Raw genomic sequence first — 25551 nt, 5'->3', positions numbered from 1 at the left:
GTGCGTCTAATAGCGTCTAACGCAGCCCACATGCTGCTTTGCGAAGACAGCGAGTGGAATCCCATACCCGGCTGTCGGCAATCTCTTATGCTGCTCCTCAAAGTGTTCCAAGGCCAACAGCGCCAAGTGGATCTGCAGAGGGGCCTGTAGGGACAGGGTGCAAGTAGTCGATGTCTCAAGTCGGTACACACTGTGGAGATATTCAGGAGTTTTTGTTTGGGTTGTCGTTAAACAAATGGCGTTTGCTGGCATTATCAATAAACTCGTGCCGAGGAAAATGTAAACATTTATCAGTTCACCACGTATAAAAATGCATAGCAAAACAACTTCGAGTCCCCTGTGTCTTTGCGTCTGTTGAAACGTACCACGCGGTGACCCATGAGGCCTTCGCCAGGTGTCCTTACGACACGCGCCGCTCACCCATCCATCGCACAGGAACGCCGCCGTGTGGTTTGAACGTTCGCGCGTGCAAACGGATTTAATTGTTACCAACGTTAAATTGCACTCAATGAGTGATTACATGGCTTACTGGAATCGATAATGTTTGCAACAAAAGTTGACCAAAAGTTCGATCGTAGATTAACAACCTAATTGCTTTACTGTCCACAGTCAAGAGACTCGGGCGATGAACGGACTTTGCTTGGGTCGCTGTCTCGAGAAGTGAGACTCACCTCTGGCTTGCTGTAGTCCACCACGAGACATGTGGGCTTCACAAGCTGCTTTTCCAGCGATTCCTGCAATGGGCGATCACACGCACAAGCAATGCACGCGCAGGACACACGCACCACTGGCTTTTATTCATCACGCTCATGTGACCGAGGTTTAAAAGCCACACGTCACCACTTAATTCGTAACATTCTCAAGACGATCGCTGAAAAGAAAACACGACGTGGCTTGTTCAAACGTACTGGGTGCAAACACGCAGCCGGGGCTACATTGTCGTTTTGCAATCTTCAAAGTCGTGTCCTTAAATAATCTTCAAAACGTAATATCCATCACTACAACTTAACAAGAGGCAGTACGCAGTGTGTTTTATATGTGGCTACATAACCAAATCATCGTGGATAGTGCTTGGGTGACCACCGTGCATAACAGGTGTTATAGGATACGGGGCTTTGCTGTGGGTAGCAAATGGTAGTACGGGAAAATGCATGGTTGTACTGTACTTAAAGGTTTCCACGTCTATGGTTCCCACTTAACTTCATGTACACACACATGCGCCTACACACAAAGACAAAGATCCTCCCGTGTAGCCTTAACAGACCGTTGGGAGCAAGTGCTGTCAGCGAGCACCTATGAAGGCCGGCACGGCACACGAGGGGGTGGGTGGCCAGCGCCACGCTTGGCCGCCTTTGTCTCCCCAGTGGCGATGTTTACACACCGCACCAGGTACTCATTTGACGCCGAGTCGACCTAGAGGAGGCCCAAAATGGGATCAGATAATAGTCAGTAGTGTTGGCCGTGAGCGGGAATGGAACTCGTGTCGCCGGGTTCGTAGCGCAGCGCGCTAACCTCTACACTACCGCTCCCCACCATCACCACCACCACGTACGGCCACACGTACACACACAATTACACTCGCACACAGACGGGAACTTACAAAGTGCACCATCTTGGGCACCTTGACCTGCTTGGCCATGCCGCCGTGCAGGTACGCGGGCAGGCCGGACGTGTCGCCGATGCTGAACATGTACGGGGAGAGCACTGCAACGCAGAGTGCGCAAGTCAGCGTGTGTCACGTGTAGCCAACCTACAAAGATGGGTGCATTGCAGGATGGTGATAAGCAGCGAAGTCTTGGGGTGGCCTTCATCAGGCAGTGGAATTGCTCATGGCCGATGATGATGATGTTGCTGATCAAACACTCCATCATAAGAAGAAGTTGCTGCTGCTGATGATATTATAATCGTGTTATCAGAATCATGACAAGAATAAATATCCATTCCGAATCGTCAGAGAGAGAGAGCGGTGTACCACTTTGGGTCCAAGTGGAGCCCCAGAGAAAGACGTCAGAGGATTAGTTTGTGAAGCTCTTTCACAGCGAGCCCGTTGCATCCACGCGCCAGGGGCACACCTCTTACATTGCCCTGCAAAATGTCCCTGACACGGCACTCAGCGTGAAGAGTTTCATTCCAATTTGTAGAATTAAGTATGAAAGAATAACCCAAAAAACTAATTTAACGTGTAGTCATTTTCTTGGTTCTTTCGGTAAAGTCACGTAGAAGGGAAAAAAATTAAATAATAAAACAATAAAATATTATTTTTTTCCCTTCTACGTGACTTTACCGAAAGAACCAAGAATATGAATCCCTGCAGTCACGAAAGCTTTAAATTAAAATGTGTAGTCATTGTTGACCGGACTGACATGAACTTGCTTCCCTTGAGAACCCAGTTTCATCATGGGTGCGGGCTGTCTGCATTAAACTCTAGGATCTCAGCAGTGCCGGCTTTTAGTGTCCACTCAGAAGTAGCCACCTCTGCCGTTACGATCACTTTAATTTAACAACGAACAACACTGACGTGGGAAGTTGTCATCACTCGACAACAGGCGTAAGTGTCCGTGCGATTTTAATAGAGCTGTAAATAGACGGCGTGTCGGTTAGCATCCCGTGATGTCAGGCCACCCGAATTCAAATCCCAGCGATGGCTCACATCAGTGGCGAGTAATATCTGAAACCGGTTTCCCTTCACCAAACCGCACTGACCAGCGGTTTTAAGCATCGTCAAGCAATCCCTGTAACTGATGTGGCGAGGAGAGGCCTTGAGCCAGGAACAAAGGTCTGTACACCTCCGATCATCGATTGAGGTCCCCTTGCATGATGGTAACGTTTTCGCAGCATTGGGAGTACTGCTGGATGAGGGCCATTCTTCACCACGCTACATTAACCCGCACACCAAAAGGACAGGGAGGTCACATGATGTTGCAGAGAAGTGGGTGCGTGCAGCATCACACGACCGCGCGAGAGAAGGGCCGCTGATGTCTCCGTCTACAGGGGGCAGCCCTCGTACCTGTGACCGTGTGCGTGCAGCCGTTGAGAGAGGTCATCCCATGAACCTCCTTAAATGTCAATCTGTCGCCGGTCTCGAGGCCGTGGGCACGGTTGTCCATCGTCACCACCACGCCCGGATTGGACTGCAGCACAGCAAGCGGGACAGACGCACCACACCCGCCCACAATCAGGGAGGCGGCAATGGTCGAAGCGTAGGTAATGAGTTGTGGTTTGAAGTTATCCCAACCCGGTAACGCCTTACTCGCTCTCCCAGTAAACTTCACAGCCCTAGGCAATTTATCAAATCCTGACCAGCACCGTCGCCCACGTCACCCCCACTGCCCCCCCCCCCCCCCAATGACAAACCCCAAGAGCCCCCTTCATCCGTCTCCATCTGCTGCCGTTTATTTAATTTCACCCACACCGCCACAAAATAGCGCACCGCCCACTCGCGCAGACAAGTGCCGCCACACAACCTAGAGTTGCTGCGTGCGCTCATCGTTTGAGATGCCAAATACTGCCCTGCACAGCTCCCCTTTGAGAAACAGTAATATTGATGCTATGCAATCACAGTTGAAGGATATAATTAAAAAGTTTACAGAAGGAACATTACAAATAGAACTTTAAAAAATAAACTACAACTACACTCAATTTTGCACTTCGAAGTGTATTTAAAAACATACGTAGAGAGGTTACTAAACAACACAAAATACACCATTATCTTCTTCTTTGAAGCCTCAAGTCCCTTGATTGCATGGGGGCAGCTGTTCGAATTTGTATGTATGCATGTTGAACTTCTATCGCACCATACGTAGCCTACCGTGCAAATCGCAGGTGCGGGGGGAAGAAAAACAGACTAAACACAAGAAGCAGTTCTAAATAACGAGTTTTCAATCCAGATTTGAAAGTGCAGAAGCGCATCTGAAAGCGCGCGACGCAGGGACCGTCTTTGCCCGATGGGTATTTCCTCCCTCCACGAATTTCTACTCCGTGCCTCTTCTCTCGTCACATCCACTGTGCCCCGTATCTCGTTCCACCGTATCCTCCCACCTCACCCTCGCTCTCCCTCTACTCATTGCGGTGGCATCTCTGTGCGAGTCCATGAGTCTCTATAGCAGAGGTGTGGACTCGAGTCATGTGACTTGGACTCGAGTCAGACTCGAGTCATGAATTTGATGACTTGAGACTCGACTTGGACTTGCATAACAATGACTTTGTCCCACCTCTGAGGTGTGGACTCGAGTCATGTGACTTGGACTCGAGTCAGACTCGAGTCATGAATTTGATGACTTGAGACTCGACTTGGACTTGCATAACAATGACTTTGTCCCACCTCTGCTCTATAGGGATTCATGTCTCTCTGCGAGTCCATGGACCTTGATGTGAATCTCTAGGTTTCTGTGCGAGTATGCATCTTATTTGTCTCTTCTCAACACACGCCCAAAACTCGTAAGTCTCACCTCCCTTACAGCTTCTCAAGAATATCTGTAATGTCTGCGAAAGTTCAAAGTTCTTCATTACAATGAATTGTTACGTGCTCACAAAAAAAGCGTACGAGGCATCAATCGACGTCTTCAGCCACCTGTGACACATATCAGTGAGCAGGAGTTCTGTAAGGCCTGAGGCCCAATGCCACGTGGGGCCCCCTTATTGATTAGCAACCAAAATATAAGCCCTGGTCTGAGGCCACTCTTTTGTGTGCGGTTATTTGCCCCCTTTGCAACAGCCCCTCCCCACTATCCCCGTCCCTCTGGGCAGCCGTGTCGGTGTGACACCACGGGGCGGTGACTGACCTGCGAGATACTCTGGATGAAGAATTCCTTGGGCGCCTCCCCAGTCGGGTCCAAAACCTCAAAACGCTCTCCAAAGTCGCAGAAGATGCGGCAGAATACGCCCCGCACGTCCGTGCTGATAAACTACGGCCGGCCGCAAACAACAACAACAAAAAATCGCAATGCAACACGCTCGGCCTTCTGGGCGTTCTCTCCAAACTTTCTGTCCGATACCGGTTCGGAGCGTCGCTTAGTCTGGGCGACGACGCAGCACGCTCGCCGTTGCCGTCTCAGACGGACACGTCATTACGGCATTACTATTTACGTGCTCTGGGATGGGATGATGCCTACTCTTAGGTTTTTTTCGGTAAAGTCACGTAGGTAAAAAAAAAAAACTAAATTAAATTGTGATTTAATGTAGTTATTTTCATGTTTCATTATTTTATTATTATTTTTACCTACGTGACTTTACCGAAAAAACCTAAGAGTATGAATCCTTGCAGTCACGAAAGCTTCAAATCTAGAATGGGATGATGCCCTTCCACAATCTTCTTCAAGCATTGTTGGTACCAGCAAGCAAGCATCTGACACAATTCATAAATTAGAGTTAACTCTCACTTTTACAATACATGTGTGTGTGTGTATATAGCTATGTAAAATCGTTCATTTAATAGCTGTTATTTTTTTCACCTAATATTTTCTGGGTCTCTCCCGAACGAGACTGGAGCAGGCAAGCGACAGACAGAGCGAGCGGTATACTGGATGTAGTGTGCCAGGTGCGGAAATATGTTCATTATCGTTAATATTTTTTTATTTGTATCATGCCCTGAATGCAGGACATCTTGAGATACAGACCTGGTTCAAATTAATATTATTTCTGATTCTTATACATTTTTTATGAATGGTCTATTGGAAGTGTTCAGGCTCATGTACAACTGGCAGCCACGATCGTCTCAACAGGCAGCACAAGGGCCCAAAACAGCCTCAACGATTCTTGCCTTCAATCACAACCCTGAATCGTGACAATGCATCAAACCATGAAGGGCACATGAGGATGAGTTGTAATGTGCCGTTTTGTCAAATAATTTTGGCTCACCATGTGAGTTATCAAACTAAAGCAAACTGTGCTTTATTTTACCAGGTAAGGCCCACAGCTCTTTTTCAGAAGTGGCCTGGCCACAAAATATAGTTCAACAAAGCGGCTTATCGTCATGTGGAAAAATATAGCGGCCAGAGAAAAATCCACGCGACCACGGAGAGAACGTGCAAACTCCAAATAAGCAGGTGCCAGGAGTCGGGATCGAATCGACGACATGCTGTATACCAGGCGAGGTAGTTAACATCTCGCCACCGTGGCGCCCCAAAAAGGTAACTTGTGCTCGTAAATGGAGATTGTTTTTTACACGCTTTTTATGAACTCACTCTGTCTGTTGTTGTTATTGTCGTTGTTGTTGTATCCTCAAATCTTGTAACTCAATTTTAACCCACTTCCCAATGTGGTATCGACTGCAAACTTGGTATACTTATGTCATACTGATGACAATACTATATTCTATCATAAAAATATATAAGATTTTAAACATTCTTTATAAAACGTTATGTTTCGGCTTGGGTATAATTGTCCATGCTCAACAGACGTTGGCTGTAATTGGCCACGGTCTCTTACGTTATGGCAAGCTTCGGGGCCACTTCCTGGAGTTGTGGAGTTCTGCCATTACGAGTACATTTCATTAAAGCGTGTTTTTAAACAAGTTTTTTAAAATATTACTTATTGTTGTTGTTGCCCAAAAAGTAATACAGCAATGCATCGCTCGCTTTGTGTCAAAAAGGTAACGTGACCGCACGGATGGAACGGGATGGAATCCAGGCAAAACCTGACGACCGCGCGCTCTATCGGCGATGGGCGATTGCGTGCAGGCACCTCGTACCTTAATGGGAGGCCCCTGGGAGTGACAAAACGAGTCCAGCTTGCACTGCAGCGCGAGGGGGCAATCCGTCACGACCACGCACTGAGGAGAGGAGGGAGAGGAAAGGGTGGTGGTGGTGGGAGGCATCACGCGACACGGGAAAACGGCGAACGCGACGGCTGCTGCGTTAACTACCCACAAGGCCACGAGCGTGGCTTATGTGCTAATAACTGACAACTTATCACGCGTCAAGATCATTGTACCGTCAATTTTGCTCAGTTTCGTGACATCTTTGCTTATTTTACAGCGTTTTAAAGATCTTATTTTGGACCAAAATAATTGTGAACTTAAACACGCAATAATTGCCATTGTAAATGAATAGGTATATTACCCGTGAAACACGCTCGTTTCCTGCATCACAACAAGAAGCCTACGCTATTGCAGTAGATCATTTATTTATTGCGTAACTGGCTGCATGTGCGATATGAAGCGTAATAGATTGTAAAGTAAAGTTGCAATGATTATAAGACCTGTGACAGACTTCGTGTGTTAAGTGAACCGCAGTTGAAGAATAATTAAGTGACCTCTGCTCACAATGGATGTACATAACCGCACACAAACAAGAGAAATATGTGACGTGAAATTAGAAAGTTACAGCAAATTGGTATCGCTATCATGATCGCACCATGAAAAATGATATAATTTTTCTATCGTCAAAAACGACATCACGGCAACCCGAAGGGAGCATGCCACGCCATGGTGGCGAGATGTTAACTACCTCGCCAGATACGCAGGAGGTCGTGGGTTCAATCCCGACCTTGACACCTGTATATTTGCAGTTTGCGTGTTCTCCCTGTGGTCACGTGGATTTTTCTCCAGGTCCTCGAGTTTAACCCTCCACATTTAGAATCAACGTGCGTTGAGAGTTTTTTGGCAGAAATACATTTGTACGTGATAAGCCACTTTGTTGAGTTAACAATTGCGGCCAGGTCGCTTATGAACAATTGCTAGAATGCTAGAAAGCTCAATGGGCCCTTACCCGGTAAAATAAAAAGTGTAATATTTTAGAACGCTGATCAGCAAAAACACGAGCACACGTATCGCTTGCGTTTTACCGAGAGCCGTGAGCGAGTGCCAAATCATGCCACGCCCACACTCATTCGACCCATGGGTCTAAAACATTATAAATTAGGGCTTCAAAACATTAACTATCCCGCATCTGCGAAACATAACGGTTCAGTCTAATTTATTAGGATTTACCCTGTGAGCCATTCGGTGTTATGCAACCACCGCCAAGAGACTTGAATGTGCACTCTCCAGCCTGCACGCTGCCAAGTCTGCTTGTATCAACCTCCAACTCACAAAAACACTTATGGTCGGGCTGCTTCTCAGCTGTGCAATGCTGGAAAAATATATCATAAAAATGATATGACACGTCAATTTCTCATGAGAATAAAATGTAGGAAATTCCATGCTGAAGCTTACGAACGACGACTTTGAACCCGCAATAATAACAGCAAAAAACATTTCAAAGATTTTTTACATGCTTTCCAACTAAAGTGGAATATGCATGAACTCTGTCCATCCCTCTTGTCTATAAAAGAGAGCATGATAGACCCTTACCAAGATGATCTAATAGCAACTAAACTTTGGCATTAAGTCATCTTGCTAGTCAGAACTTACTCTATGGATAACCGACAAAATGTATTTAAAGGGCTGCCCAAAAGATTCCGAGGAGATCCAGCGCTCGAAGGATTGGTCCTGCCTGGCCAGGATATGTGCCCCTTCCCTCCCAACGATGTCACACGTCACGTGCCACGGGACGTCTTCTCGTTGTGCGGCTTGATACGCGATGTGATTATCGCCAATTAAATACCCTTTGAGGACAGACTCGCGTTGGAAAGCGTTACAGGATCCATGCGTTAGCGTGGTTTTTCTTCATCGGTTTACTTTTGTTCTTCTTAGGAAACACGTTTTTCTGAGCCGTTTGCCAACGCCGCTGCTGTTACCTGGTACTCTTTCAGGAAGACAAGGTCGGTGTCGTGGTTCAAAGGTTCGGTTGACGAGCGCACCCTCACGTACGGATTCAGCTCCTTCAAGCGCTCAAGAGACGCCACGGCCCTGCCCGACACACATCATCACAAATCAACAACAAAACGTGGCCAAAGCCTTGCTGTGTAGGTGGTTACGAGGAGTCTGCACGACGGCTCGGCTCACATCAAACACAAATGCCCCACGAATTAAAGAATATAGTCATCAACAACTGGCCAAGCCACACTGTTAAGGGGTCCTTCCATGGAGTTCAGGGATTCGACTGGACAAACACCCACATGGCACGCTTCTTAACACAATTGCAATATATTTGCTACCTAACGACACGTAAAACTTTTAAAATGTATTTAGTCAATATTGCATAAGAACGATCTAAATCAAGACGTTGATGTTGGTCAGCCGTGCGGTATGGGTTTTTTGTGGTTGGTTAAAGGGTTTCGTGATTTTGAGGCGTACAGACCGATGAACGCATTTCCCAAGCACAGCCAATAAGCAGGCAACGGCATCCCTTAAAACGTCACCTGTTCCGCCCAACATCATCTTCTCTGAGAAAGAACTGCGTTCCGAGGTCCGCGATGGTGGCCGATTTCGTGTCGTGCACATTCAGCAACTGGCCGGACAGCGTGAAAAGGAGGTCGTTAGTGCAGCAATAAAACCAATTGCAGCAGCATGCAGTTACACACTTAAGCCAACCTTCGCTCAGTGGGAAAGATCAATGGTTCTCCTCTGCTGCCCCCATCGGCTGGCACTCCCTTACCCCAGACATGCAAATTCAACCCTGACGAAGTTTGGAAAGCTGAATGGAGTTCAAAAGAACTCGCAAACAAACACTGCTTGTGAAAGACCCAACAGAGAAGATCCCTGGGTTTAATCTTCCACGAAGCTCGTGGTCCACCCTAAACCGCATCCACTGCACAAACCGTGGCAGGAGATGCGGATACCCGATGCACAAATTAAAAATAAAAAAACTCTTTGGTAGTGTGCGACTGTGGTTATCCAGAACAGACCGTACAACGTATAACAACACAAATCCACGATCCACAAATACGAAGGAGACAACGCAGCGATGAAGATACTGCTCCTGATGCAGTTATCTGGCTGGACCACGTGAAAGTGAAATTGTAGTTGTTGCTCTGCATCGACATCAGCGGCCGTACGACAACAACAAGAAGACCCCAGACGTTTGTCACGTCGACCCCCTGCCCCTTTTCGAGTCCCGGCGCAAGACTTTCTTTCCTCAACCCATAACTGACTGCCTCTCGATTTAAAGCTTTCGTGACTGCAGGGATTCATCCTCTTGGTTCTTTCGGTAAAGTCACGTAGAAGGGAAGTAATAAAATAATAAAAATAAAACATAATAAAATAATTCTCACGACGTTTCGGCCACAACGCAAGCAGCTGTCTTCAGGTGGAGAACAGGTCTGTCAAGTAGACAGTCTGACTGTCTACGGCTGCTTGCGTTGTGGCCGAAACGTTGTGATAATTATTTTATTATGTTTTATTTTTATTATTTTATTACTTCCCTTCTACGTGACTTTACCGAAAGAACCAAGAAGATGACTGCCTCTCTTTACGAATTCATTCTGCCCACCTTTTCTGTACACTCTCCGTTGAGGCGGTCGCATTCGGACGATGTGTAAAGCAACATTTGTATTGTGTCATATGACAGAGTAATTGATGCGATTACCTTTACGCCGGCCAACACAATATTCTTGGCTGCAGGAAAACAAAATGACAGTCAATTAGCAAATTGCATATTTGTTATGATTACGTCTAACATTTTGACGGTCACTTCCACGGCCATTGGTCGGTTTTCTGTGCAAACACAATAACAACAAGTGCACAACTGGTTCTTGGTTGTAGACTTGTCGAGGAAGAAACAACCAAAACACCCAAAGAGCTTTTTCTTGCCGCCTCGTGCCTACGCTGTACGTTCCAGGCTGTCTGATATGAATGTTTCTTCATGAAAAAAGCGACTCCGGTCATGTGCTGGCACTCAATTACAGCATTCTAGTGATGTCACTGCACTGATGCATTAAAACGTACGAGAGAGCCAAGTTGCAGAGATGTCACCGGAGCGCCACAACGGAAGGCCTATCAGTAAGTTAATGTCTCGGTAAGGACGGAGCCTGTGTCAGGGGCAATCCAGACACACAGCCTGCGTGCATATTGACAAGAGGTGTTGAATGTGTTTTCTCAGGATGCGTCTTCCGTTCGTCAATTTAGCGAAGACGCTAGGCTGACACGAATCATTTAGCTTGGACGCCGAATGCCGCGGACTGACGGCGCCGTCGTTACGTCCCGAGAGAAACGGAAAACTCGTGCGTCGTGACGGGGGACACCCACCGATCTCCACGCCGAGCCCGCCCAGCCCGCTCAGGAAGACGCTGGAGCGTGCCATCTGCCGCATCGCATCGTCGTCCAGCACATAGCGCTGCCGGCTGCGATCGCACGCAATCACATCACACCATCACATCACTAGAATCACACACGGAGTCATGAACGTGACCGGCCCAGTGTACAGCTACGGGGGGGGGGGGGGGGAGTACCCCAGTGGTGTTTTGTGTTTTTAACCCTTTCCCATTCTGATGACGTACACATACGTCATTTGAACGGAACCAGAAGTAAAAAAAAATAACTTTTTCAGTACCGAGGCTCCCACAAGGCCATGCAGGAGGGCGTGTGGCAGTTTGGCAGGCAGCTATGATAGAGTGCGGTCGTGTCGCTACGTTTCTCTGTAGTGAGAAAAATGTCTTTAAAAACGACGCTACGCCTCTCTACATAAAATTAACGCTGAACTGCTCGCGCATTCTGAGATTCAGCGGTGAATGGGACACCCCTACCCTGCACCTTGCAGACGGTGTTAACAAGCGATGTTGTTTGTTTGAGAACTCAAGAGCATATGGACACTAAAGGAAAGCGCTTTCTCCACGTGTTATGATTGCCCTGTGAAAGTTTAGGACTTAAGCTGCAGTTATTTTCTCCCCCGAATCACCTTACAATGATATTTTGTAAAGTTGCTGCTTCTGTGAACTTACAAATAAGAGGTGTCTTTAATAGTCGCTTCAAAAAGAATCAAAGTGATTTTCTGCTCGAATGAGCAGTGCGGTGGTGCTCATCTCCAAATTACAGCCCTGAGCCAGTGATGGAAATTCCACATTCATATGGCAGGTGTGAGTTCATTTCCCACAACGTGGTACTAACTTTATAGGCCGAAGAGAGATGATGGGCTGAGTCAACCTACAATAATAATTTCAACTCGAAAAAGCTTCCGAACATCATCAGCCATGGTCTATCCACTGACGAATGCTGGGCCTCGCCATACCAATGCTATCCTTCACGGTGCTGCGGTGCCACAACCAACGTTGCTCTGGCAGAACACATTCCTGCGGAGGGAGCTGGTAGGAACTTTGGGCTGCTCGGTCAATGGCCAGAGTCAACGGCGGCGTGGTGTATTCCGCAAATATGCCCGACTGTGAGGGCGGGCACAAGCCGGCGTGAGTAGGTTACACGTTGAGTTGTATAAGGGCACCACGGGGTGGACCAGCCCCTTCCCACCCAGCCCCTCCCCACCCCTCCCCACCCACCCTCCCCACCCCGCCCCTCCCTCCCCACCCACCCTCCCCACACGGCCCCTCCCTCCCCACCCAGCCCCTCCCTGCACGACGGACGGACACAATAATCCCTGTGGGCTGGTGTAACCAGGAGGTTCCTACCAGTAAAAGCCAATCTCAACACTTGACATCCGCAGCAACCATGCTCCCAGGCAGTGATTGCACATCGCGTAACGCAAACTCAGTGTAGCTTTTCCATCTTCACAGTTATTTTAATATTTTCAATCGATCTATTTTTTTTATTAAAGCCTTAGTTTGTGAGAACTTGAATGAATGAATATATTACCACTGAATAACATGCATTTGTATGGTTTGCAAATTTCAGGCATTATGGTATTAGTTTCTGTTCTACAATCTGATTGACAGCATGTATGTGGTCGATAGTAGACATTTGAAACCAGCTGTGCAAGTAGGTTAATGCTACGTCACCAAAGGCCCAGCCAGCAAAAATAGAGATATTCCTTTCCTCCGAGTGACAGGAATTAAAATCACCTCCATTTCTATTATTTTTAATTAGGCTGTAATTTTACAATAATATTTTTCTCATTCGTACACACAGGTTTTATAACATGACAAGTGTAAAGTACCCATACGAGTCATAACAAAGCGAGGTTTGCGCGCTCAACGATTTGCTACGTGCTGAGCTCACCTGTACAAAGAATCATCGATATCCATGTTGGTGGCATCCATCACTGATCCTCTTGATCGCACCTACACGGGGAGACACGGCACCAAAACAGCAAACGCCAATAAATCGAAATGAAAGGTATTCAGTCCCATGGCGGACCTGTCGTCTGTTGATATAATCTAATTTATATTTGCAGAGCACCTTCACTCAAGGTGCTCGGCATGGCTTACAAAACGATGACAGAATGTAATGATGAAGTCGGCAGGGGTGTACAAGGCGTGATAAATCACAGTGATAGAGGAATGCTTAGGGATCACGAAAGAGTAGGGGAGGAACGGGAAAGAGTGGAGGGGCGAGGGGAGGGAACAGGATGAGAATGGGCAAGAGATAAGACGTGAGCTTTAAGAGAGGAAGGGAAGGAGGTTAAGGAGGGGAACTGCTCACAACGTGGACACTGCCCAGCAGCAAGAAACCGCTGCCTCCCGTCGGAGCTGCGGAATTCTGAGGTTCGGCAATGGAGGAGCGGGGATTTCTTGGCCGGAGCTCGAATTGCATCACCCCGTTGCTGCAACAGTCTCTCCAGTTCTCCCTTAATGAGGACCGTCAACACAGCTTTCATTCACACTACCAAGGCCCCGTGCCTTTGCTGTTAACGGCAATGCACCATTATGTTTCCCCTTTCCAACTCGGGTTGAAAGCAGGAATGCATCAGCTCTGTCCCAGTTGCCAGTCTGTAACGGGGCGAGGGAGAGCACGATAACTCCTGTGACGACTGAGATCGAATACGAATGACACTTGAGTATAAAGTGGGACAAAGGCTTGTCCACAACTTGGAGAAAAAGCCAGCGCCAAAACGCTTCAACTCCGCGTCCGCACCGGTGACCCAGGGCCAAGCGTCACCCCTCCCTCTCCCGATGGCATCACTGCGTGTGACGCCACCTCACGACACCGTGCTCCGTGCATCGTCATCACCTCGTCGTGCGCCTCGTAAGCGAGCCATCATTATCGCTCTCGTTAACTACCTCGGAGGGGAAACACGCGGGACTTTATTTCAGCTAAGCGGCTCTGTTACAACGACGACCACGGCCTCGAGACGGCATCCATGCGTATGCACGATTTTTCCTCCTCGTCCCAGTCACGCACCCTTACCAGACAGTGCAGGATGCCAACGTGGTTAACCTCATGATGACGGTGACTAATCTGTAAAGAATGAGCGTTACTTCCCCTTCAGTGAAGGATTTCGTTTTCGTGCAAGGATAAATCAAGCTGCAGAGGTCACAGCCTTGGCACTTCCTACTGTACGCCAGAGTGCACACCTGTGCAGACACAGGTCTGTGACCTGCAGGTACAAACTGCACGGCCAGTCTCGTACTCGGGAGTGATTACAATGGTAACGGGCACTATATGCAACCACGCTCATCTCTGGTTTATGTTCAAGAATCTTTGTTGTTACAAATACCGTATATAAAAACAAATACAGTATACAAATTCTAGATTTGAAGCTTTCGTGACTGCAAGGATTCATACTCTTAGGTTTTTTTGGTAAAGTCACGTAGGTAAAAATAAAATAAAACATGCTTTTAATTTAATTTAGTTATTTTCATATATTATGATTTTATTTTATTATAATTTTTACCTACGTGACTTTACCGAAAAAACCTAAGAGTACAGTATACAAAACCGAATTAAATAGAGGATGCACATCATCTGGTTGAACTAGGCATGAACAAATATACCTAGGAATGTGGCTCTTTATAATTAGGCATAAACCCTGAAACCTCAGTGGTGCTTTAGTCTCTGGCTCTATGAGACTCGTGCATTAACACTGAACACAATAATCTCGGGCGTGCCTTGCTCTGGCTCAAGAATCAAGGTTCGAAAATGACCGCGATATATTCCGTGGCTATTTCCGAATCACGTATTCACGCGGTAAAGTTCTGCTGTAGAATTGTGGCCATGTAGAGAGATTATACGGCTCGATAGATATCTGAAGTCTATGTAGATGCAAACTCTATATATTCATAATCAACGTGTTTGGGTTAGATCGCGTTATTTATAAATGTGTCGTAACCCTCCACCACCCGACACGGCCAATCAGCAAAAAAGTGTCACGTTGACAAAAGACAAATAGTTCACTGCTTTAGCCCACCGGTGTGTTGAAGCGTGAATCCACATTAATACTATTGGTCGCGAAAGCCTACGTGTTGAACCTCTATATATATCAGACGTTTCTTAATTAATTAAATCACTATACATCAGACAGCTCACTGTGCATCCGAGTATGTATTGATGTCTATGGATCTCTCCAATTGACAAATCGAATATCTAGGAGTCGATAAGTCTCATTCTCTATGCGTCTCATTGTCACCACGAGTCTGTAGTAACATCCGCGAGCCTCCGAGAATCTCTCTGCATACAATATATCATCTCCGTGATTCACACGGGGTATTGTAATACACCGCCTCTTGTGAAACCACTGCTGGATGAAGGCCTAATTGACCACACTGGTCACTACGAGTTGGTGAAGAGGGGACCCCATTCAGATACAGCTCGCCAATCTGTCAATCTCGACAAGTCACACGGATCTCATTGGGCCTGATAACCTCGATAAGTGTTCGAGTCTAGATCAATAACGCAAGTGGATTGGGGTCTCTACGAATCATATTCTTAGGTTTTTTTCGGTAAAGTCACGTAGGTAAAACATCACGGAGACTTGTGTTGCCTCCGAAACGTCGTGATTTTTATTTTATTTTCATTAATTTTGATGTTTTACCTACGTGACTTTACCGAAAAAACCTAAGAATATGAATCCTTGCAGTCACGAAAGCTTCAAATCTAGAATCTCTACGAATCGCCAGTCTCTCTGTGGGTGACGCCGAGCCCCGTCGATACTCCGAATCTCCACGTATCCCTCGAGTCTCGACGAATTTGTCGGACTTCTACGAATCTCCACGACCCCCCGAGTCTCTCTACGACCGCGGCGACAGCTGCAACTGCACTCACGACGACGACAACAACAACGACAACAACAACAATAAACAAGAGAGACAAACACGGACCGAAGCACGCAACTCCACTCCCAAGGCCGCGTCTCACTTCCTGGTTGAGTGCGGACGGCGGCCGCGAGGGGTCACGCTCCGTCACAGCTGGAGCGCGCGGTCATAAAAAAACAACGAAAAACGCGTTTCGTTTAATGCGGTCGAGGCAGCAACTTCCGGTGTCTGCCGGCTGTTTAAAGGCGCAGCGCTGCAACTGCATCGCTCGCGAACACTGCTGACGGAAGCGGGGGGGGGTTCAGCCCAGAGCGGTTAGCGCGGTCGCCTACGTACGGTGCAAAAGAAGTTTAGTACAGTGTATACATACGAGTGTGTGGGCACAGGTGCGTCTGCCCCTACTCGTGGACGCAGGCCGCACGGAATCAGTCGTTTTATTTCCTTAATTGTTTAGTTCTTTCGGTAAAGCCACTGTAGAAAGAAAATAAATGCAATAATATTATTTTATCTTAATACGTGACTTTACCGCAAGAACCAAAGACTAATTCCTGCAGTCACGAAAGCTCCAAATTAAGTTTGTAATAATAGCACACGACGTTTCGATTGCGACACAAGCAATAATCATCGGGTACTAATGAAAGAGAAAATAAACCTAGTGAATTACTCTTTGTTTTTTTCGGCTAAGTCACGTAGGTAAAAAATATTTAAAAAATTAAAATGAAAAGAAAAATATCAGTAATTTACCATAAAAGGCTACGTACGGCGCGAAAGAAGTTCAACGTACAAACCTGGCTAAACAATAGATTTGAAATGTGATCCTTGATTCATTTTGTGGATGTGGAAATTCCACGTTACGGCGGCAGGGCCGAGTGCATTATTTAGTTATACGCGTGCCGTGGGAATTCCACGTGTCAATATCTGAGGGTAATGTGTTTACATAGAAGCACCGTTGACTTTTGAGTCTTTAACAAATGAAGACGCTTAACCACGACCGCTGGATAAGAATTTGTGGAGGTTAATTGACCTTGCTTCACACGGCAAAAAGTCAACATTCTTGAATAATACTGTAACTTTAAAATGAAACAAATACGATAGGCGACGTTTTGGGCAACGACCCTTTTTCATAGCACACAAATTCGCCACCAAGGGTGGACGTTACACACTCACTGCCCACCAGGTATCCCCGCAGCAGCCTATAGCACCTGTTATGCATGAAGGTAGCCCATCTAAGCCATAGGCTCAACCCTGCTGGGCTGCTGAGATCAGACGAGATTGAGCACATGTCGCCGAATTCTCTGGGGCTACACTTTGTGGCGATCGTTTTAAGTATGCGGTGGTGATTCCATGTTTATCTGGCAAGGCTCAGTACGGTCTTAGCACAGCACATCAAGGTGCGGAGTCTCAGAGGGTACCTATTTTAGTGCTGTTTCGGAAACCATGTCCAATATTTTTTACACAGAACTGCCAATCAATTAAAATCGAAGGCACCCTCGTGAGTAACTGCATTTGCTGTTTCAACCTTTTGCCGATAATATCTGACAATACGTGGAATTGTGGCTAAGCTGATGTTAGTCTATGAGCCCATGCCGGCTATCTCGCTTGTCGGTACCACCTGAGGTGGCGTAACCTAGAATCAGCATACTTGTAGTGACATAGCACCGACTGTTGGACAGCAGCAGCAACTGCAGGTGGGCACTTAGCGCACACGCCGCTGAGCATATAATGTGGGTGTGCCGGCAGGGCGGAGGAACTGGGGCAAGGGTCACGGTAGACCTCGTGTGGAAGCCCCCGGAACCCGCTAGACCAGGGGTCCCCAACCCCCGGGCCGCAGACCGGTACCGGTCCGTGGCCTGTTCGGAACCGGGCCGCACAGCAGCAGGAGGTGAGCGGTGAGTCCGCGCGTGGCCCGCCCCCATTGTTTTATTGACCACTTCCGTCCACGCATCTTTCCCGCACTGCGCACTTGTCTCAGTCACAGTGTTGGTAAGCCCACAAGCTCTAACCCCTAGTAGCCAGAATGAGTAAAAACACAAACGTTGCTGGAGAGCTTATTTGAAAAGGGGGAAAGACCCAATGATGACCCCCCCTCCCCGGTCCGTGAAAAAATTGTCTTCCACGAAACCGGTCCCTGGTACCAAAAAGGTTGGGGACCGCTGCTCTAGAAGGTTCGAGAACAGAGGCGCAGCTCGCGCGGAGCCAAGCCGCGCCGAGGGGCATATAAGGAGGGGAGAGTGAGAGGTATGGGCTACAGGTTATGGGATTGAAATTTGCGTTCACGCAATCAACAAATCATGGACTGTTTTCGTCAATTAACAAAATCGAATTTTCCGAATTTGAACGAAATTTCACTCTTGCCACGGACTGTGAGATCAAAGATACCTGGGAGGACGAAGCATCGTCATCCTCCCACGGTAGCGTCACGGTGTCCGCGGTAGGGTCAAGCTCCAGTCATTCCAACATGCAGCAGCAGCAGCAGATCTTTTCGTGAGTTCCCTGAAAAGGTTATTTTTTTTAGTTTTCATTGAATTGCTATGCAATCACTTTAATATGTATGTTCATTAAGATTGTGTATTCATTATTAGTGTATACTTTTAGGTTGGGAGTAGAGTTGGAACGACTGTCCGAAACACACCCCTAATTTTTCGCATTCAATGAATGGGAAAAGCCATAAATGATGTGCGAACACATCCCTTTGTTAATAGGATACCTGTATTGTAAGGGTTTTCTAATCGGCGCTGGAGTAATTGCAATAATCCAGTTGTATGATTATTCTCAACCACTGGAGCGGCAGCCAAGGGAGGAAACATGCCCAATCACGTGTCCACCGAGAGATGGAGTGATGAAGTCATGTGCGAGGCGGATTGTTTCACTGCAGGATCGTGAGAGATGGCAACAGCTTGGGAAGCCCTTCATCCAGATGTGGATTTTTCACTGCTGATGACGAGTCGTTTGGTTGTCTTTTGGAAGTTCTGTCATAGGAATATGGAACATTCACCTTTGGCTTAGAGCTGCCAACAGTGATACAGGCAGCTCCACCTTCGTTTGTATGTTGACCTTCGATCACACCGTACGCAGCCAACCGTGATAATCTCCCCGTTTCAACAGGGGGAACGTTTGACTTCATCTTAATAGTACGAAATGACAATGCTTCTATACTCTTTGGTTACGCCTCCGAAACGTCGTGATTTAATTTAGTTGTTTTCATTTATTTTTTACCTACGTGACTTTACCGAAAAAACCAAAGAGTATGAATCCTAGCATTCACGGAAGCTTCAAATCTAGACAATGCTTATGTGCAGCATGGAATAAAATACATATTTCTCAAATTATACGTGCCATTACAGTGGTGTATAGGTTCTAGATTTGAAGCTTTCGTGACTGCAAGGATTCATACTCTTAGGTTTTTTCGGTAAAGTCACGTAGGGAAAAATAAATAAATAACAAGAAATAATAAAAATAAATCATAAATATAATATAAATAATAATAGAAATAAAATAATAAATCACGACGTTTCGGAGGCAACACAAGCTTCCTTCATCAGGTGTAAAAAGGCACAGCAAAATAACCGTAGTGATTTTTTATTTTATTTATATTATTTGTATAAATAATTATTTATTATTTATTTTTACCTACGTGACTTTACCGAAAAAACCTAAGAGTATGGTGTATAGGTGGCATGAGGGTGGTGTTGGTGAGTGAAATTGCGATCCATCACAAAGGATCCAGCCTCTGGAGTTGTTTCCACAAAGCTGTGCTTATTTTCTTTCATCAAAGGCACCGACAGAGAGGTCCTCGCAGCAGCCAGCCGTGATGAGCCTCGCAGAAAACATTTACAAACTCGGAGCCAGAGATGGCACGCGGAGATTCGGATATAAACAGCGCCCCTGTGATATCTCGTTGAAATAATTCACTTTGGGCAAATCGTTCTGTTTTGAAATGAGAAGCAGACCCTTGGCAGATTTCACTTGGAAATTTGTGCAGTTTTTTTTACCGCAGCGTGCTCCCCACTGAGTGTTCAAGGCTCAAGAAGAGGTCACGAGACGCGAGGATTTTCCTCGAAATATTTGACGGTGCCGCCCTCAACTGTACAGGTGACAGCATTTGAGTGGCTCTGTTAGCAAGTTCCTCTTCAAAGCCAGAAGCCCCACGACAAACAGTCCCACACTTACGAACGCCCGACATACGAACATCCGCACTTACGAACGAGCTTCCATAAAGTATTTATTTTTAACCATCTGACTTGCCAACGTGAGCTCGCACTTGCGAGGCGAATCGCCTATTTGGTTTTTCTTTTGTTTAAAAATGCTTCCCTTTTTTGTTGCACATTGGCCGTATGTGCATTTAAATATATAGTGTTCCGACTTACGAACGGGTCTCAGGAACGGAGCCCATTCTCAAGTCGGGGACTGCCCGTATCGCATGGGGATTGCTGCCCGAATTTTCTCTCTCCACGTGCTTCTAATCTGCGCCTCTTCTATAGTCAAACTGTCCTATCTCATTACACTGCAACCTCCCATCTCACGCTCAGTTTCCCTCTACCCCTTTTGCCCTGCACTGACATCTCCATCGTGTTAGAATGCCATAGTACGTATTGCGTAAACTGGCATGTTAAAGGCAGTCTGTTACAGTCAACAGTGTGGTGGTAATGTTATTCTAAATGTAGCCAGAGCTCACCACATGCCCATCACAATGCTACTGCCTACCACCTACAGCACAATGCCCTTTAAACACCAACACAGAGCTCAACAAGAGCTACCATTCACCACTAAGATGTCACCACAGCGGTTGTGCCAGGTTAGGTGCACTTTGAGGCCACGTGAAGTGATGAAGGCTCGCTGGAAGGTCACGGGACATGCGGAGGCGTTAGTCGATTGACTTCGATGACTGACAGATGCACCACTTGTGATCCCCACTGCGCCAATTCACTGTTGAGCCACCCGGCGCTCTGCTCATTGTTGTGGGCGCTGCTCCTCTGCCCTCCGTTGTTGTTGAGTGGCCAGGAACATCCTTTACGAGCCTACACACACCTCACCCACGGACTGTCACACATGCGTCCACCGGGTCGGTTTCTGACAGCCGTGATGCACCAGGGTTAATCATCCCTGGAAACCTGGTTTGATTTGGCACGACATTGGGGTGGTGACGAGAGTTCTGTGCAGGCAATTAAAACGAAAGGTTGTTGAAAAGTTCAAATAATGCCCAATTGTTTCGCCAGGAAAGCCTCAGCCTGGGGCGGCGATGCCGCTTGTTGCAGGGGTTCGAGGTTGGAATCGAGCGGCCGCCCCGGCAATTACTGCGGGGGCATTCACCGTAGAAGTCGCGCCGTCTGCTTCACAGAGGACATTCAATATTCCACGACGTCTTTCGCGAGTGACCCATTGTGTGCCGGCGCTAATCACATGGTATGATACGCAGTTATCGCTCCCTGTTGGCAGACCACATAGCTTGGGCCAGTTGTTGGTGCAGGTGCTTGTCTGTGGTATATTCTCTCCTTGTTCAGCATGGTGATAAATAAGTGAAATTTATTAACTGCAACGTAGCAGTCAATAAGCGGCATAGGGAGAAAAAAACTATCACGCGTTTGCATTTATTGGTTTAATATTTTATGATAGACAAAGTGACAAAATAAAGACCACACATACTGATAATATATATATGCGTGTGTACACAGACACACAAACTCTCTCTATTATTTATTGACTTAAACCAGGAGTACAGTAACAGCAATTTGCTATGAAAAAAGCCGAAAGGAAAAAGCAAATCTAGGTGCGGCTTAAAACGGACACAATACAACTGTACACAATTTACACAGATTATAGCAACAAATAATTAAAATAAACTTTCTTCTTCTTTCAGAATATACAAATTAAAACTCGCCCTACAACGTGACGTACGTGTTTTTTTTTACACAGAAACCCTGGAAACATCTGAATCAGAATTTCCCATATTCACGCAAATTAATGTTTAGTTTTATAAAAAAAAAAAGGGAGAAACGTTGAATATTTAGTCACGTTCCATAAATCGACAGGATGCGCGAGTTACAATGTGGAACTCGCAGTGACGTGGCTGTCCCAGGGGACACCACGGGCGAGAAGGGGCCCAGGCGCTGGGCGACAAAAGGGGGCGGTTGACCAGGGATGGATTGGGGGGGGGCAGCTCCCCTTCCACAACCATCTCCGAGCCCCCCCCCCCACGCCCCATCCCCCTTTAATAGTTTGCGCCAGGGCCCCATTCCAACCACGCTACACCACTGGGCTCTCTCCAAGTCCTCTGGAGATGCTTCCCGACACAATCGGCTCAGCTGAAGGGACAATTTCGTGACGGGGCCTCTCTCTAAAGCAGCTTTGGGACTGTGTCTGCACCAATTTTTTTTTTTATTAAATACTCTACTGAATCTAGAGAACACGCGCTAGATTGTGCTTTCAAGATGGAACAAATTCCCGTTTTCAGTCCGTCTCAATAATTATGGCGGAGGTGACAGATTGATCATTTTCTTTTTTTCTAAATCTGCCAGACTTTCAGCCAAAATGACGACTACATTCACATGTGCTGTCCATTTTAAATTAAGTTAATTAACACATGTCACTGACGGTGCATCTGTATGCACGCTAACGATGCATTTAAATACTGTTGATGCTCATGTCACCTCACATATCAACACCTTTTTTTTAATAGCAGCACAATTCATTACGCAGGAGATTTAACGTTAGGTAAAAAATAAAAGAGGATTTTTTCTTTTGTCTACTACAAAGAACCAACGAAAGCAAGATTCCTTTCACGTCATCGGCCAATGCATAATAACATCACGGGTGGTTACATTGTGAAGCATCAGCAGAACCACGTGCATGGTTCGAGAGCAATGCAAGTGCCACCGTCGACGAGGAAACGCTTCCGAAAAAAACCGCGGCCTGTCCACAGTTTCACCCCCAACGAGGGCGCGCAGCAGCAGCGTGTTTAGACCACCACCATCATCGCAGAGAAACCGGGATTCGGACACCTGTAAAGATACGCACTGCCAGACCCCCCTCCCCGCCCTCGCCTCGCCATTCCATGAACCGTTTGCGATGATTCGGGGGCCACAGTTGGACGATGTAATTGAATCCATTCACCTTCGTTTTCCTATTGTGGTGACGTTCACGGCTTACAGTGGGCAGCGGCAGAAGTCCTCCGATGAAGCCATTACGAACAGAGAGTAGAAAACGTAGAACGGCCCTTGTGTCAATTCACGAGAAGGAAGGATGACCTCTCGCCCCGCGTCGGTCACGAGCCGCGGACTGACTCTACTCCATCACGTTGGTTCACCGTGGGTCGCTGGAGGAAGAGATCCAGCGAGGAGCAATTCAAAGATCACGCAACGTGGTCGTGGTTGAGACGCAAACTCGGGTGGCCGGGTTCGTAGTGCAGTGTGTCAAACACCGCGTCAACGTCCCCCCACCCCCACCCGCTGAACGAAGTTAAAACGATCGATTTTTACCCTCGCGATTCGACGCCTGCTTCGCGGGGGGTAAGAATCGTATTTTAGTCGATGGGCGCGTCGTTACTACCCGACAAAGACGCGTGGTGACAACTCGTTGAAACGTTTCGACGGCTTTGGCGGCGCGACCGAGGTGGGATTCTCGCACGCGAGACGAGGTGCGGGATTGATCGTTCGAGTGAGACTGGAATATTGGCACGCGAATAACACGCGAGAGCGACGTTTGAGATGGACGTGAGAGCGGCACAGGATCGGCACGCAATCAGGACGTGGGAGATTGACATGCCGTTTTGACGTGTGCTAGAGATATGTTGATCGACAAGCCAGATCGACATGAACATGTGGGACTGACGTGCGGCATTGAGATGTGGGACGTGGGAGTGAACATTTGAGATATACAATTGACATTTGATGCACTGCCAATGCCGAGATCATGACCACACTCATGTTTCTGACACGTCACCTAATTAAAATGTTTCTGGCTCTGGGTCTTATGTCCTCAACATCTATGGACGTTGTTTAACGATTCAACTTCCTTCTATGTCCAATTATTTTAAGCGACGGATCCATGCAAAGTTCCATTTATGGATCACCGCACACACAAGCTGTCATCTAACCATGATCAAGAACCGATGCGAATATAAGGTGAATATTACTTTTTGGCACAGGGCTTCAATCGATCACTTAAAATATTGTGCTACTTGATGCAGCCATTCGCCTCCTTAGATGACAATAATTGCGATATTCTTTATTTACACGGGAAAGTGTCGCTGACTCAAGGCTTCCTTCAGGAGGGTCCTGCGTCCAGATGGTTGGCCAATTCTATGAACAAGTGCTTGGCATGTTTGAGGAATCCAGACTGCCCAGATAAAAACTCACGCATATTATAAGGGGGGATACACTATCAAAGCTCCGCCCAGATAGATTCAACCCCATCTCTGTTCTACCACCCGGCCACTGCAAAGTCCAATCTCACATCCCTTCGTATTCACGGGGCAGGTTTCACACCCACTACGAACCAGACTCAACCCCACATGGCCTCCGAGATCCATTTAAAAGCCATCACAGCGAGCTCGAAGTGGAGTGTGCAGACTTGGCAAAGCTTGGAGATCGTCAACTCCCTCCCCCCGCCTTCTACCGCAACTCCGGCTCCGACTCTGCGCACTCCACACCCGATCTGAGCAGCGACTTCGCCCGAAACGGACCCAACCTGCGTCATCGCGCACGCCGCCGCTAGCGGCCAGCCCTGCCACAAAATATGAAACGGGTTTGTGTAGCCGGTTGAATAAAAAAAAACACACCTTTGGGTAAATGTTCTTACGCCCAGCGTCTAAAGTAATGGTCCGAGTGAGACGAAGTATAAAGGTTCGCCAACATCAGCACGCGATTGGATGTGTCGCGGCTCGGGGAAATCACGATTCGACTCCCGAGAAACCGCCGTGGGGGAAATGATGCTTATTGTAGTGGCCTCTAGTGGCTGGAGGGGTGGGGGGGGGTCACACAAACCGTACAACGTAATATCAATTGAAAACAAACACAAAATAAACCGACGCTCGCTCCCATGTGCGGCACGGCGGAGAGTCGGAGACGCGTCGATGGTGGTGCCACTACAATCCCTGGCTCTCAGTGGCAAAGTGGAAAATTCCACTGAAAGTATCGAGAGAGAAAGAGACGTCATTTGCAACTGGCCGCAAATCTCTCCACAAGGGACGCTGCTGGTCAGGGATTTTCAGACGGGTTTCTGGTTGCCGGGTCGGGAGGGGCGAGCAGTGAGGGATAAGGGTGGGGTGGGGGGCGCTAATGTTTTCCTTATGTCGCCTTCATTAACCAAATCCCTTTAATTTTGTTTTCACTTTGTCGGCGTACTGAAACGGTTACATTTGGACGCGTTGTGGATCCGACTTGGGGATTGTCTCTTGGGCAACGGGCCCCACTGACAAGCGAGTTAAGAACAATCATCATCATTGTTGAAAATAACGCTTCTTCAACCGAGGTCAAAGCCATCGACGGCATCAACTCTGTCCACCTGCAACGTGACAGGGAAGATGCCACTCTGCACGACAGACACAAGCAAGCACCCCAAACAACATCCAGGGGGGGAATCAATCTGGATTTGAAGTTT

General features: G+C 47.2%; 1 protein-coding gene across 1 annotated transcript in view; it reads right to left on the bottom strand.

Annotated features, from left to right (window-relative positions):
- UBA6 (ubiquitin like modifier activating enzyme 6) overlaps positions 1–16074 on the bottom strand; it is a 41406-nt gene extending 25332 nt beyond the window's left edge. The window contains exons 1-12 of the mRNA XM_061570906.1: positions 16021–16074; positions 12983–13044; positions 11066–11160; positions 10407–10435; positions 9241–9329; positions 8677–8788; positions 6689–6769; positions 4782–4904; positions 3008–3131; positions 1601–1704; positions 672–734; positions 68–144 (exon numbers count right to left, since the gene is read on the bottom strand). Coding sequence (XP_061426890.1) covers positions 68–144; positions 672–734; positions 1601–1704; positions 3008–3131; positions 4782–4904; positions 6689–6769; positions 8677–8788; positions 9241–9329; positions 10407–10435; positions 11066–11160; positions 12983–13023 — 938 coding nt within the window. The 5' untranslated portion in view covers positions 13024–13044; positions 16021–16074. The remainder of the gene's footprint in view (positions 1–67; positions 145–671; positions 735–1600; positions 1705–3007; positions 3132–4781; positions 4905–6688; positions 6770–8676; positions 8789–9240; positions 9330–10406; positions 10436–11065; positions 11161–12982; positions 13045–16020) is intronic.
- Between the last annotated feature and the right edge of the window lie 9477 nt (positions 16075–25551).

This window comes from Lethenteron reissneri, chromosome 46, assembly GCF_015708825.2.
Source record: "Lethenteron reissneri isolate LAM-NWPU_2019-01 chromosome 46, ASM1570882v1, whole genome shotgun sequence".
In the NCBI taxonomy this organism is placed as follows: domain Eukaryota; kingdom Metazoa; phylum Chordata; class Hyperoartia; order Petromyzontiformes; family Petromyzontidae; genus Lethenteron; species Lethenteron reissneri.
Note: the sequence above shows the minus strand (reverse complement) of the source record. Positions and strands in the feature narration are given on the sequence as shown.